The 16,522-nt window shown below is 37.9% G+C and overlaps 1 protein-coding gene across 8 annotated transcripts in view; it reads left to right on the forward strand.

Moving 5' to 3' along the window:
* Akap13 (A-kinase anchoring protein 13) overlaps positions 1-16,522 on the forward strand; it is a 290,953-nt gene that overhangs the window by 104,576 nt on the left and 169,855 nt on the right. For all 8 annotated transcript variants that reach the window (XM_034496611.2, XM_034496621.2, XM_076935986.1 and 5 more), the window contains exons 3-4: positions 1,580-1,727; positions 11,283-11,579. In XM_034496611.2, coding sequence (XP_034352502.1) covers positions 1,580-1,727; positions 11,283-11,579 — 445 coding nt within the window. The remainder of the gene's footprint in view (positions 1-1,579; positions 1,728-11,282; positions 11,580-16,522) is intronic.

The following is a 16,522-nucleotide window of genomic DNA, read 5'->3' on the forward strand; positions in this document are numbered from 1 at the left end:
GCCATCTCTTGCCTTTGTTGAAAGGAAGCCCCAAATTAACTAGTATGGGCACAGACAGTACCTCAGCAAGAAGACACTTTTCACGTGAGAGAAAATCATGGTTCTGAAAAGCTAAGTGAACAAATTGCAATTAGAAATTTGAGTAGACTTCCTTTCTTATAAAGATGTACGTGGTAAGGTGTAAGTGTGACTGAATGGCCACAGCTGTGGCACGGAGTTACCGTTTAACAAAACAAGCTAGAGACAGGGTGTGGGCCATGGGTCTTAGTTTCCAACACATGAAGGAAAGAGTGAAACTTGTGTTTTTATTTGTAGAATATGAGGCGTCTTCAGTACCTACAGAGAATGGACTGTTCTCATTGTACCTCAGACATTTAAGTTGATTGCATCATACTAAAGGATGGCATTTCACTGGTTTAAGCCTTTTACTGTCATTTCCAGAGAAAGGCGTGTATATAAGACCAAACTACAGTTTGGAGTAGTGATCAAAACTAATGATAATTCATTTCTGACCATGATATCTGTGTGTTACGGTGCTTTGTAGTGCTCCAGTTATAACCAAATAAGTTCTTGCTTATTTGGAGTTACGGTTCATTCTGACTCATGTGTAGCATTTGGGGGACTTGAGCACTGAGTATGAAATAAAAGCGACGTTTATGCTCCAGGAAATACTTTGAACTCAGTCTATAAAGTCAACGTGCTCTTAACATTTATTAAACTTAATCTTAGGTTTGATGATACAATTTTGAATTCTCAACATACAGCAAAATGCTGCCTTCTGTTTCACTGGTTCTAGGTTTAATAATGTGGCCACAGGGTGGCATGATTCCCTTACATATCTTATTGTTGATTAAAATGAAAAAGACAAAGATAATTCTTTTCCCAATTTTATGTGAAAGTGTCCAGTTTTTTCTTACTAAATTATTGTTTCTATACTTCATTATTAAGATTTGAAGAATATTAAATCTCAGTACCCTAAACTTTGATATGTTAAAGGTTGTTTTTCCTGTTGTTGTTGTAGGGTTATAGTTATAACACAAATTATGTTTATAATCGAAAAGAATGGTAATTAGGGCTGTATGTCACAGAGTATATTTAACTACAAGCTTTAGCTTTTTAAAAAATAAGCCAAATTATAAAAACTGATAACATACACGGATGTTTTTCATCATAAATAGTTTGCAAAGGTGCTTGCATAGTTACTGGCATGACTCCTCATTTTAAAGGCTTCCTGGAAGGCTGGGTAAAGGAAGAGAACAGGGATGCCATATGGTTGGAAGGCACAGGCTATTCCAAAGTGACCTTTTATTTAAATAGATGGAAGGTCCACTTTGTTCCTGAGTTTCATATAGCAACTCTAAAGGCAGAAGGGTTGCTTCCATTTATATAAGTTAAAGAAAGTTAGGTTTGATGGTTCTAAAGAAATCTTTGCAGGTGGAGTTTGAATGTACATTACCGTTTAGAGGCAGATCTGTGTACCCTTTGTTGGGAAATGAATAGACTTAGTAATTGATGATGTAGAATTTAGCAGGCTTCCAACAGGAACCTCACTAATGAAGACTTGTGGACTCTTTTCCAGGGCGATTGTGTTGTTACAGTATTGCTTGCTGAAGAGGACAAAGTTGAAGATGATGCTATTTTTTACTTGATATTTTCTGGCTCTACCCTCTATCACTGCACAAGTACCCGGAAAGTCAGCTCTGATACATTGGAGACAATTGCTCCTGGTAAGTATCTCAATGGTGTCTTTTCTAGCCTTCATTAGTTATTTGTTAGTTTGCTTTTTATTTTAAGGCCAGGTTTTGCAGCAAATAGCCAAGGTTGGACATGAAACTCTGTTTCTTACCTCAGCCTCCTGAGTGCTGGGATTGCTGACCTATACTAATATACTAATTACTAAAGGGCTTCTTTATTCTTCGTGGACCTACCTTCTCCAACCCCTCCCCAACCCCTCCCACACACATATACATTGATTAGTATAGAGTAATAGAAGGAGCAAAGCACGGCGCTAACCTAACAGCTGTTAGATCTTTAAGTATATTGATAATGCTTTTGTTTGTTCCACACACGTATCAATCTAACTAGATATAAAGTGATGTTATAAATTGAAGGATATCGGGATCAGCAAAACAAAAAACAAACAAGCAAAACCTTCTAATTTATTGGAGGTTGAGAGTTGGTTGGAGAAAACTGAGAGATACGTGGGAGGTATACATTCTGATGTGATTATCATGATGATACTTCAGACTTTATTCTGAGTTTCATGGTGACAAAACCAAAACAGAAAACCTAATTAATACATGCCTCATCTGCATGCATCTGGGGTGCACAGTGTCTTCGTTAATCCTGAGATTTGAAAGAGAGAGACCAATTCTACCATTATTCTTTAAGGAGAAATAATGAAGCTATCAACATTATTTGGAGAATTCCTCCAAATTTTGAAGCAAGCTTTATTAAATATTAAAAACTGGCTAGGTGAACTCTGGCCAGGTCCACTCCCAGCTGAGTGGCCCAAGATACTTGTTGTAGATCTTTTTATGGGCAAAACCATTCAACCACCTTATCCTGTGTGGCTTTGTTGTTATTTCTAAGAACTACAGCTCCCAGAATACAGAAGTTACCTACTTGGGTAGGTGGGGCTTACGAGTTAATTTTGGGTCTTATGTCTTTTGCATAAAGGCAGTGCCTTGTATTTACAAGCCATAGAACCCTATGGAGTACAAGGCTACTTACCACTGCATTTGTAAATATAAACATGATGTAAAAAAAAATTACAACTCCTCAGGGCACTGCTATTGGATGATAAGGCTATTGGATGCTATTGGATGCTATCTCTTGGCATGTCCAACATCTGAAGATGCACTGATTTATGTTTTCGGCTGAGTTTTTTCCTTAGTCTTTCTTTACAGTTAACAGTTGGACTAGTTTTCACCAGAACTCAGAAGAACACACTTTGAGGAATACTCCAAATAATATCGGTAGCTTTGCTATTTCTCATTAAAGAATAAAATTGATGTGGTTAATGTGCCAGCATGTTCTAGTGGTCCCCTTTATTGGTAGAGGTGGTGTTAAAATTATTACTTTATGAAGCACTTTGAGTATTGGATCTTACTGTGCCAAATAAGTCTGCCAGGTTTTTATTCTTGTGCAGTTTCCTATAAACAAACTTAATGTACAGTGCTAAGAAATTATGAAAATTATGCCATACAGAGAACTGAGATTATAGTAGTTTGTTATATTTTTACCTACTTTGGAGATTTGTTAAGATTCCAGACAGTTATTTGAAATGTATTTTTTAAATATAAAAAAGGTGGCTGTTAGAGATTGTGAGTTCTTTCCTAAAGAATATTAGGTATTCTTTTTTATAACTCAAGCCTCCAGCCATCTTATGTCCTATGGATGCAAATCATATCAAAAATGCTGATCTGAAACTTGGGGTGTGTTCTCTAGCAGGTACCATTCAGTATTACCATTATTAATTCATTGCCTGTTGGGAAAGGGGAAAAGGGTTCTCTAACTAAGAGTAAGTCCCTGGGTAGACTTTTGCCAGGAAGGGAAGTGAGATGAGTCGTTTGGATTTATTTCTTCATAATTAGAAAGAATTTTTTATTAAAATAACCCCCCAACTAACTCTCTCTCTCTCTCTCTCTCTCTCTCTCTCTCTCTCTCTCTCTCTCTCTCTCTGTGTGTGTGTGTGTGTGTGTGTGTGTGTGTGTGTGTGTGTGTGTATTTTCCAGGAACACCCTAGCCATACCCTCTGTAGGTATCCATTTGTGTTTCTGATTCTGAATACTGTTGCCCTAGTGATCTAATCCAACCAGAGTCAGCATTGTACTCTGATATTTTTGTTATTCTTGACCCATCCATTCACTTGTAGCTCAGAATGCTCGATTTCTCTTTTCTTTTCTATTTATCAGCTTTCCCCTTACCTACGTCTTTTATTCTCTGTCATGCTTACTGATTTGAATTTTCTCTCCTCAAAAGCCTCATTATTCCTCCTCTCACCTAATTTCATTAAGATTTCTGATAGGAAGTGCCCAGTCACATCAGAGTTCAGAAAGATTCTCATGTACTATGGGAGGGTAGGTGCGACAGTTATGGCATCACTTTAACGTGTGGATCTTTGTTGTACTCTGGATGGTGTGTGAGAAACTGGTGGAGCCTCCCAACTGGATCCCCCTGCTTTGGTTATCTTGTTTGAGATTTTTTGTTACTGGCCTCTTTCAGCTATTGTCATTTGGATTCATTAAACATTTTGTAATGAAGGAGTAGAGATGGATATTCAGGGCTGTGGGTCAGGTGCAGAACCCAAAACAACTGTAAACATCTTGTTCATATCATGGGATTAACTTTGTAACCTAGGATCAAACTGGCTTTGGTCTGCTCTTGTGGTGTCTTAGACTTCTGTTTTCCCTTCCCTTAGGTACTTCCTCAGCATGCTTTTTATAAAAACATACAATTCATCTGCACCCTGTCCTACGTCCTGGCCTTGCTCTACGTTTTATCTGTTCACTCAGCTTCTCACACACTGTATGTTTAGCCCCTGTCCCTTTTATTTCAGTTAAAGTGCTAGCTTCATGAGGGCAAGAGTTTGTTTTCACCCCTGTATGCTAATTCAGCTTTTCTAGGAATCCCTGCTGCTTGGTGGACATTGCATCTGAGCAGACATTCTAGAGAGGTGTCTGTCTTACCCTCTCTTCCCTCTTCCCTCTTTGGGGAACTACAAAAGGAGTTTGATTTTTTTGAGTTTGAATTCTTAGCCTGTCACACCAAGTCTGTGTTCTCTTTCCGGAGGTGACTTTGATGGTTTCAGTGCGTCAGTCAGTGATAGTGATAGCCTGTGACTTCCTGTCTGTTGAGGGCCAGTGTCTGCCAATCAAAATTCTTGCTAGAAGTCTGTACAGTTCTTTGGCATTGCAGTTCCTGGATAAATACTCACTGTCTTTTGTGGCAGGTGTTTCTGATAGGGATGTCTCTGTGCCCTTTCTGCTTATTCGAGGGCAAGCCCTGCCATTTCCAGTCATCTGAGTTATAAGAAGAAAAAGCTTTGTGCCTTGTTCTCCCCTTTAATGTCATGCTTTATTCAGATAGCTGGCTTTATGTTTTTTGCTTTTTTTTTTTTTTGAGTTCTCTGTATGATTCATTGTCTGTGTTTTGTTACATTTAGTTCTTACTAAAACCAGATGATTGATTGACCTTCAGAAAGCAGCTACATTTTGATGCTAGTCTGTAACCTTTTATTAAATATTTTTTTAAATAGGTTGGAAAATGAGACATTTCTAAATTATAGGAAAAATTCTTACATCATGTGAAACAGTTATAAGCATCTTTCTCTTCTAATGTCTGTCTTTTGGGGGAAGATGTCTTTTGAGAGGATCTCACTGTTACCAGGCTGTCTCATCTTTGAGCACTGAGATTACATGGATGAGCCACCGTGACTGCCTCATTTTCTCCTTTGTGTGTGTGTTTCTGATAAGAATCTTACAATAAAAAGAGATTATAAAGCAGGAAGATTAGGAGGCTAAGACCATCCTCAGTCACATAACAAGTTTGAGAATGATCCAGGCTATATGAGATCCTGTATCAAAAGTAAAAAGGACTATAAAGAAGTTGTAAAGGCTTTTAAAGCAATTTTTTTTTTTTTTTGCTTTCTTTACTGCTATTGAAGTCTAGAGATATAATATAGTTCATCTTGAGGTAAATAACATAGAGACCCTTCTACTTTTTATGTTTTTAGATATTTAAATGCCTTATAAAGAGCATACTATATATGATATATAGTAACATTTAGTAAAAATATTTCAAAAACTTTGAAACAAATTTTTTCTTAAAATTAAACTCATCTTTGCAGTAATTAACGTTAGAAACTAACCATAATTCATAGTAAAACGCTCCATTCAAAATAAGTTTGAAGGCTAGAGAGATATTAGAAGGTAAAAATGTTTGCTATACAAGTCTGATTATCTGAGTTTGATCTCTGGAGTCCAGAATGAAAAGAGAGACTTGACTTCCATACGAAGTCTTCTGATCTCCCTGTGCATCCCTGCTCTCTTCTCCTCCAGTAATAAGAAGTAAACAAAAATATAGAGACTTTCAGATGGCTGCTTGAAGAATATCATTTCAGTTTTATTGAGCCATCTGTCTCAAAGGTTTTCTTAGAATGTATAATAAAGTTTGGGGGTTCACTTTTAGGAGTCAGTTTAGACAAAGCATATAATGGTTTTATCATTCACAAATGGAATAGGGATTTAGTATGTTCTGTACACTGTGTTTTGAAAGGCTTTGGTATAGGCTATTGATAAAATGAAAACTTTTTAGTTTATCTACTAATATACTTCTAAAATTCAAACAAAGGCTTCTGTTTGGTAGTAAAATTACAAACTTTCATTGATATCAAATTAGACTCAGCACTTTAAGTATTTTTCTGTTGTTCAATACTTATCAAGGATAGTTGATATATAAGATAGTTTCATTGTGAAATGAAAAAAAAATCTATTGTATTTACAAGTACCTTTTAGCTAATGAAAACTTAGAGCTTAGATCATAAAAAGTGGTCCTATGTTTATAATGCCATGTAATTTTTATTTCTTGTGACCCAAGACACTCATTAGGAGCAGGGGTTGGTTATCAAATCAAGAAGTATTTTGAAATAAAAAGCTACGAGCTTTTAATTTGCTCAGTCAAGAATTCTTATAGTTTTTCTACTTATAAAGTTATCAGTTGCTATTTCTTTTTTTATTGGATATTTTATTTACATTTCAAATGTTATTCCCTTTCCCCATCCCCCCCCCACACACCTAGGAACCCCCTATCCCATCCCCCTCTTCCTGCTTCTATGAGGATGTGCTCTTACCCACCTATCCACTCCCACCTCCCCACCCTCGAATTCCCCCACACTGGGGCATCCAACCTTCTTGGGACCAAGGATCTCCTCTCCCACCTATACCCTACAAGGCCATCCTCTCCTACATATACAGCTGGAGCCATGAGTCCTTCCTTATGTGCTCCCAGGCTGGTGGTTTAGACCCTGGGAGCTCTGGTTGGTTGGTATTGTTGCTCTCCCCATGGGGCCACAAACCCTTTCAGCTCTTTCAGTCTTCTCTCTAACTCCTCCATTGGGAACACCTTGATCAGTTCAATGGTTAGCTATGAGTTATTATATGTCAGGCTCTGGCAGACCTCTAAGGAGACAGCTATATCAAGCTCCTGTCAGCATGCACTTCCTAGCATCTTCTACATCAGTGTTTGCCTTTGGTGACTGCACATGGGATGATACCCAGGTGAAACAGTCTTCAGACAACCCCTCCTTCAGTTTCTGTCCCACACTTTGTCTCCATATTTGCTCCTTTGAGTATTTTGTTACTCCTTCTAAGAAAGACCAAAGCACCCACACTTTGTTTGGTCTTTCTTCTTCATGGGCTTCATGTGGTCTGTGAGTTGTATCTTGGCTATGTCAAGCTTTTGGGCTAATATCCAGTTATCAGTGAGTGCATACCATGTGTGTTCTTTTGTGATTGAGTTACCTTGCTCAGGATGATATTTTTTTAGTTCCATCCACTAATAGTCTATGTAATGCAAGTATAAGATTATTTCTTGACAGCTTTGAGTTTTTCTATTTGTTTTTAAAAATCAATTAATGCAGTTCATATAAGGGTTATATTGGAAAAACAAACCAGGAAGTAGTTGAAGAGAGGAAAAAGTACCCACATCTGTGGGTAGTAGTGATGATGTTATACATCATTTATATATTTTATCACTTTGTACCAGCGAACACAGCACCATAATCTTAGGGTATTACAACATGAATAATACAATTTGGTAGTATATATATTGGATCTGTGTGTGTGTGTGTGTGTGTGTGTGTGTGTGTGTGTGTGTGTGTGTCTGAGAGAGAGAGAGAGAGAGAGAGAGAGAGAGAGAGAGAGATTGATTCTTATTCTTTACATACAAAGTATATATACATATAAACAAATCTATGGCATATCAGTGAGACTCCGATTTTACTAGGTAGAGGTTGAACGGGGAGTAATGATAATAGGAAGAAGGGTTGGAAAGCTCTGCCTTCAGGTTTAGGCTGCAAATACAAAGTCACACTTTTAGAATTCAATAGCCTGCCCTTTATTACAGTGCACATAATGATGTTCTAGGTTTGCTGTTGTAATTTTGTTTGTTTGTTTTTATGTTTTCTCCCACTCTGTTATTCCCTTGTATGTAGAGACATTCTATAAATGCACCAGATTTGTTCACCTGCCATTAGTCTCCAGGATCTAGTAGTGTGATAGTGTATTTTTTTTTTTTATTTAATCCTCTTTTGAGGGCTGGATGGCAGTCTGCAAACTGAGCATTTCACTTTTACTGTTCCAGAGGAAGAAAACCATACCAGGTTCTTAAACACTCGTGTGGTAAACTGAGTAGTAAATCTAGTTTATATCCCATTGCTGACTACTATAGTCTGCTCTTTCTGTGTGGGATTGACTTGGGCTGGTCCAGTAAATGCTTTCAGGGTACTTTTTTAGATCGATGATAAAAACAAAGGCCGGATTGTTTTAGTCTCAGAAGAAGAGATGGCCCCGGGTGGGATGTGTTCCACTTTTAGCTTAACAGGAAATGAAGTAATTTTTGGGTCATAGTTCAGTACTTTTGTTTATTTGTAGCAGTTTTTCGTTTCCATGGGTGCAGATGCTTTAGGCAGTGATAAAAAGCTTGCAGGCAAAGAAGCCTGCAGGGAGTCTCCCAACCTCAGGCACACGTACTTTTAACCCACAGGGCCTAGAATTTACTGAGTTTAAGAAGACTGTTAACCTTAGATAACTTGCTGCTTACCTGGGTGCTTCTGGTGTTTTTGTTTGTCTTTTCTCCCATTATTTTTTCAGTTCTACAGTGCTAAAGGCATCAGTTTGTCTTACAGGCTTGCTGGCTTGTGGAACATTTTGTCAAGATTTAGTGATCTATTTTTCTCTGTGTTACTTAAAAACAGCAGCAGTATTTTGAGAATAACTACCAGTTTCTGGTGCTGGTTTGCCATGTGTGTTGTGTGAAGCCTTCTGATATTTCCAACACTTTGTAAGGTTGAAATGATAACATTTTATAGCCAGAGAAAAGTCTTCAAGGCAGAGTAGTGTGTATTAGGATAACCACACCTGTCTGCAAGAGAAGTTGGCACCCAGATCTACTGTTTTCTTCACTATTCCCTATAGATTACTTGGTGGGGAACAGATCCTTCATACTTCATAATTATTTCTGTTTCTATTATTGTAAACAAAATTGACCTTATAGGGGGCTAAGATACACTTAAACTTAGGATTTTCTCTCCTCAGCCATTTCTGGGATTTTTGTTTCTTTGTTTCCGAATCCTATAGGATAGCTTCTTTTAGAAATTGAGTAAAATTTCAGTACTTTTCCTTTAAAAAAAAAAAAAAAAAAAAAAAAAAAAAAAAAAAAAAAAAACCTCTGATTATGTTCCTCTTGTTACCAGGAAATTGAGTGGAAACAAAAACACCATGGAAACTAGTTGAAAAATGTTGCTATTGCAGTTCCCCACTACAACTTCTGTTTTTACTGTATCAAATTTGATATAATTTCCCATCCTGCCTTTGTCGTGTAGCAGTAGACTAAGGCGGACATAAGACTAATGTCCCTCCTCCTCCAGGAGTCTTCTGTCTAGAGCAGGTTTACAGTAGTGAGCTTTATGTGTTCATCTGCACTTCTACCAGTTTTATTCCTAGATCTGTATGACACAGCTCTTAGTTTTAAAAAATGATAACCCCCTTCAGTTTTCATTTCATTTGAAATGATGCAGGGATTAAAAACTAATTTTGAGCTTGATAGTGATACTCTGACAATCTTAAGTGTTTTGACCACATTACAGGTACTTAGTGGGTTTTTTAGATTTATCTTTTATTTTATGTATTTGCTTGTTTTGCCTGCCTATGTATATGTGTACCACTTATGTGCCTATGGAGGTGTCTTAGTTACTTTTCAATTGATGTAGCAGAGTACCATGGCCAAGACCAACTTAGAGAAGAAAGATTTTATCTGGGGCTCACCATTTCAGAGGCTGAGTCCATGATTGCCTTGAAGGAAGGCATGGGAGCAGGCAGGTAGGCATGGTGCTGAAGTAGTAGCAGAGAACTCGTGTTATGATCCCCAAGGAGGAGGCAGAGAGAACTAACTGGGAACCGCATGGGTTTTTGAAACCTCAAAGCGTGACCCCAGTGACACACAGCCTCCAATAAGCTTACACCACTCAGCACTATTGTCTTCCAACTTATTTTTTTTTATGTATCTGGGAAAAAACATGATTTCCTATTTCTTTCTCTTTCTCCCTTAAATTGGTGATAGTAGGAGCAACATATAACTCTAACTAGTTGAGAACTGCATTCAAAAACTGAGGAAAAATAGTGAATAGTTTGTTGAATACAACCTCCTTGTTGGAAATACTTAATTCTGAAAGGCTAGGAAAGTGTGCAGAAGAAAGTGTTGTTCTGCAACAGAGGCTTTGTGTTGGTAAGTCTTTAAAGTTTGGCTGTAGTGGAGCATTCAGTGGCATGTAGCTGCTTGTCTCAGGTCATGTGGTGCCTGCTGAACTATATAGTGGGGAGTTCAGTCGGCTCCATGTGTACCCTTTTCTGAGTTGGGCCTGTAACCACAGCATTGTTTCATCTTTATTTGAACCAGGTGATTTGATTGACATGCTTATTGTCTTAGTGGTTGGGACAGGTAAAAGGTATCTTGGAGCAACCGTTCTGTAACATTTGACCTTGGCTTGTTCAAAGCATGAAAGTTTTTTCTTTTGACTGTTCTACATCTTTGATTTACTGTATGGTGGTGTGGAGCTATTTGTGCGGCTCCTCCCACATCCCTGTTTTTTCTATTGTTAGTTCACACCTAATTCTACTCAGTTAAGACTTAGAGAACCTATTGCATGCTGGACCTTAGAGGATCCTAGAGCTGTCATTCTGTAACTTGTTCAAATGTAACAGCAATAGTTAATACAGCTTGTTCTTTTTTACCTACTATGTTACCAGAATGGTAAAAGCTGGGGTTCATATTTGTTAGCCATTTGTTAAAGATATCATTCGTATTTGCAAATAATAAGGAGAAAACCAAAAATAGAATTTTAAGAAATCAGAAGAGGAAGGTTTTTTTGGTTTTTTGTTTTGTTTTGGTTTGGTTTGGTTTTTTTAGGAGAAATCTTATGTGCCATTAAGAAATCTGAAAGGACCCACTTGGATTCTTCCATCGGTATATTCAGTTTTCTTTGCTACCTGTGCTTTCTTTAGGTCATGACTGCTGTGAGACAGTGAAGGTGCTGCTCTGTGCTTCCAAAGAGGGCCTTCCTGTGTTTGTAGTCGCTGAAGAAGACTTCCATTTCGTCCAGGATGAGGCCTATGATGCAGCTCAGTTCCTGGCAACCAGTGCTGGAAATCAGCAGGCTCTGAACTTCACACGGTTCCTTGATCGATCAGGACCTCCTTCTGGAGATGTGAACTCTCTCGATGAGAAGGTTGCGCTGGCATTCAGACACCTGAAGCTGCCTGCAGAGTGGAATGTGTTAGGGACAGATCACACTTTGCATGGTGAGAAGTCACAGACTTACAAACTGCCTTAGGGTACCTCTGCTTCCCTTTTAAACAACCACTGTGGTTCAAGCCTCTTCAGTGGCTGAGTAAACTAGAATTTCTGCACAGAGTATTTTCTCCTCCCAGGGGCATAGCCTAAGTAGACTGGCACATCTCTGTCTGGATTGAATGCTCAAGCAAGGCAGTTGATTTATGCTTCATGAGAGTAACAGAGTAATTTTTTGCTATTTATTCACAAAATTATAATTATAGGGTTGGTTTTTTTTTTTTTTTTTTTTTTTTTTTTTTTGTATGTGAGGTTCTGTAAAAATGCTGTGGAGTTGTTGGGAGCAGTAGTAGAGGAGTGTGTCAGAGAAGCATGAGCTCAAGGTAAACATTGAGAAACTCGGCAATTCTTTCACTAGGGTATTGATTCTATGACTCCATATAAAGGTTCTTAAAAGATTGCATTAAAAAAACAAGAACCTTGTTACAATAAATACTTACATTAAATCCCTCTAATTAGGCAAGGATTTTCCCATATAATTGCCCTTATAGCAAATGATATCTAAATTTTATAATTACTAATATGTATATTTTTAATAAAATATTTCTGATTCATAAATAACATTCCACTTCTGTCCTAGAGCAAATACAATTGAGAAAAATGTATAAATATCCCACATAGCACACAAATTATCTTAGCACTGCCAAGACATTAGGATCTAAATATGTGACATTTAGATCCTCTGTACCTATTCAGAGTACTTACTGGTGGATCCTGATTGTTCCTGATCCTGCCATTTCTGTGTCACTGTGGGAACAATTACCATTACACTTTTATTCTGTCTTACTTAAATTAAAGAGTGCCCAGGACTTAGTTTGGTCATGTTCTCATAATCTAAAAGAATAGTTAGAGAAGCACAAGTCAGAAGCTCTGTGCCTCAGGCTACATGTCTTTTTGGTTTTAAACAGCCCCTCCAATTCCCAGGCATGTGTGTATGTGTATATATTTGTGTATGTATATATGTATATACTATACTAGGTTTTGTGAGCTTCTCAGCATGAGGGCTGGGAATTGAACTCTGGTCCTGTCAGATCCAGCAAGAGCTCTCAACTGCTGAGTCATTTCTCTAGTCTGTTCCTTCCTGGTCTTTGATCAGAAGAAACTGGGAAACTTTAATTCATTGTGTACTTTTACTACTCCTAGACTTTCTGCAGTATAAAGTGATACTAGAAAAGGTTAATTTATAGGCTAATTATAGAAAAATATAGAACCACAAGATGATACCATTACATACATTTAACAGTGAGTATATTGGTTTGTATATGAAATATTTCATAGGCAATTAGGGGGGAGGGGGCTTGGGACCCAGTTAGTGGTGTTATTGAGAGATAGATATTTGGATCATGGGGTAAGAGCCTCATTAGGAGATTAATCCATTGATGAGTTCTTGGTTGAACTCTCAGGATGTAGGCCTGGATGAAGGAAGTCAATCCCTGAGGATGTGCTAGTAGTATTTTATGTCACTGGCTTTTCCCTTTTCTGCTTCCTGATCACCATGAGGCAAGCAGCTTTGTTCCACTGTGCTGGTCTGCCATGATTTGCTGCCTCACATTAAGCCCATAAAGAGTGAAACCAGTTCACAAACTGAAACCACAAGCCAAAGGAGATGTGGCTCAGTTGGTAGAGTGGCTGCCTAACATGAATGAATACTTGGATCAATCTCAGCACCTCATAAACTGGGTGTGATGAAGCACACATGTAATTCCCGTCCATATAGGAGGAACAGAAGGTCAAGGCCACCTTCTGCTACATAGCAAGTTCGTGGTCAGTTTGGGACAGCTGAGGGGAAAAATGAGAATCACTTTTTTCCAATTGTTTAAAATGCCCACATTTTGTTATAGTACCCAGAGTGATTGACAGAAGCAGCTAAAATTAAAACTATGAAGTTCAGACATGGCTACAGAATAGTATCTCTCATACTGCCTGTGGAAATGCCAACTTTGAAGATGTTTGGTAGTTTCTTGTATCACTTAGCATCCCTCTTTTGGGTATTTACCCTAGAAAAATGAAAATGAAAGCATATCCTCACCAAAATGTTTATAAACAAATGTGCCGCAGCAGCTTAATCATGCACCACCAAAAAATGGAAGCAGCTCACATCCCTCCCTCTGAGTGAGCATACCAACAAATTGTGATATAACATAAAATTGGACATTACTCAGCTATCGAAAGGAACAAAATGTTGGTATGTACAAGGACTTGGATGTACTTTGACTGCTTTGTGCTTAATTTAGAGTCAGTTCCCAAAGATTATATAGTACATAGGTCTGTTTATATATTTGAAAAAGTATTATTAAAATAAACACAAATTTTGCTGGACAGTGATGGTTCATACCTTTAATCTCAGCATGGAGGGCAGGGTACAGGGGCAGAGGCAGGCAGATCTCTGGGAGTTCAAGGATACCCAGAGCTATACAGAGAAACCCTGTCTTGAAAAACTTAATATTAATTGATTGATTAATTAATTAATTAATTTTAAAAGTCAGTAATTGCCACAAGCTGGGAGTGGGGAAAAGGTCTGACTTTATACTCTTATCATGAGAGAATTCTTTGTGCATATTGGAATTATTCTGCAGCCTGTTTTAGTGGTAGCTTATAGAATACTAATCCACGTGGTAAAACTCAGAATTCTCCCCAAAGTGAATTTTACTGTATATCTGCATGTTAAATAGTAACTATAACTCAAAAGTAACTGAACTAGTTAAATGTAAGGTAAAATATTTAATATATTTTATGTGGGGTGTGTGTGTGTGTGTGTGTGTGTGTGTGTGTGTGTGTGTGTGTGTACACATATACATACATACCATAGCACACATGTAGAGTCAGGGCAGACTGCAGGAAATTAATTCTCTTTATCACATGAGCTTGTGGAATAAAACTTTGCTGTCCAGGCTTGGTGGCAAATGCCTTTACCTACTAAACTAGCTGACTGAATAAAACTTATAAAGATACTTAGTTTTAAAAAGTGTGTAAGTTAATGGCAGCAACCATGAATCTGATTTTGAATGCTCTCAATCAGTCTGTAGTGTTTGCTCAGTTCTGTTAGAATCTAGGAACATTGGTTATAATCAAGATAGATGAACAAAAGTTAAGAGCTTATGTTTGCTATTAAAGGATGATTGCAGTGGAATAATCTGTTTATACCAGTCATTTTATATAGTTATGAAATATATTTTAAAGGAAGGAAGTATGAAACAAGCTTGGTACCATCTCTGTCTGTGATGAGACAGAGATAGACAGGACATCTTGTTATATAAGAGAGCCACTTGCTGTTAAATTTTGTTCCACAGTAATACTTCTAATACTGTACAAGAGAGGTATGAAAGATTTATGGTAATCCTTTCATTAATTGTTGAGGTGCAGTGCTCTTCACCCTAACTCTCACCCCAAGTCAATGACTCCTTTGAAATTAGTTCCTATTTCTCCTCAGGAAAAAAAAATGCATATAGCTGCCTACTCATAAGCATTTACATGGTAACAAATTCACAGCCCTCCTGAACATCAGGCATGAACATGAAGTTAAGAAGCCCTGGCTTAGCTTCGGGTTTTTTTAAATGGGAAGAAACAAGGGAACTGGAGTTAACTCATTATATCTTGTTTTTATTATGACAGTGTGTGGAAAACATTAGTTGTTGCTTAATTATTTCACCAATAAAGTGGACAAGAGTATAGCCTGGTAGTGCGTACTGGTTAGCCGGCTAGTTGTTTAAATATACAGTGACAACTAGCTTATTATCTTTTCAAGGTACGAAACATTAATAAGCCCTTGTGGGTCAGTAGCAAGTCTCATGAAAGGATAAATGGGTCAGTCCTAAGAGGAAGGGTCTGCAAAGAGCAGTGGGGTTGCTTTGCTCTGCTCTTACTTTTGCTGAAGATAGTCTTTTGAGCAAGGAGAAATTTGTTTTTCATTCTTTAAAAGATTGTGTTATTTATTTACTTACTCATTCGTTTGAGACAGCACCTCACTATGTAGTCCTGGCTGTCCTGGAACTTACTATGGAGATCAGACTAGCTTAGTCTAGAATTCATAGAGATCCACCAGCTCCTCTCTCCAGAGTGCTAGTATTAAAGGTAAGCACAATGATACCCAGCTGTATTTCATTTATTTTTATTTTATAATACAGGTATTTTGCTTGGGTGTATATGTTTGTACCATATGTGTGCCCAGTGTTCACCAGGTCCAGATAAGGGCATCATATCCCCTGGAATTGGAGTTACAGATGCAGCCCTATGGGTGCTGGGAACTGAACCTAGGCCCTCTGCAAGAGCAGCAAGTGCTCTTAACCACTGAGCCACCTCTGCAGCACTTGTCCATTTTATTTCTTCCACATGTTCCTTGATCTTGAGTTTATATAAGGAAGCCTCCACACTGTGATTTTTGGCATATGCTCTCTTGAGTGCAGGTAATGAAGGTTCATCTGAGTGGAAGGTGAGGTGTGCAGAACAGACATTCTTTTTTTTTTTTTCCCCTCAATTTTTAGATCTTATTTAATTGCCTTAGTTCTTCAGTGTCTCTGTGGTTAGGGAGAGTGGTAAGTTGAGTGGTCTCTCCTCTCCTGGAAGACCATGGTAGAGTAGCAATCAGTTTCACTCTCAGCAGAATGGGCTCATTAAATATTTGTTGCACATAAAGCCAGGAGAAACACATGCTAGTGAGTATGTCCATCTTGAAACTGAGTTGTTAGTGTCTTTGAGAGTGGTAGCCATACCCACAGCTTTGGTAACGGGAATGATGACAGACTTAAGAAGAATCCCTAAGCACAGGCTCTGCATTCTCACTGGTTGACCTTGGTTAGTAGCTATTCAACCTTAATCATGTGGTTGATTTAGTTACCACAGCCCTTTCAGGATGTTCAATAGCTTTCCATATTAAGTCTGTCCTTGTTCTACTTCT

The sequence above is a fragment of the Arvicanthis niloticus genome, chromosome 1 (assembly GCF_011762505.2).
Source record: "Arvicanthis niloticus isolate mArvNil1 chromosome 1, mArvNil1.pat.X, whole genome shotgun sequence".
Classification (NCBI taxonomy): domain Eukaryota; kingdom Metazoa; phylum Chordata; class Mammalia; order Rodentia; family Muridae; genus Arvicanthis; species Arvicanthis niloticus.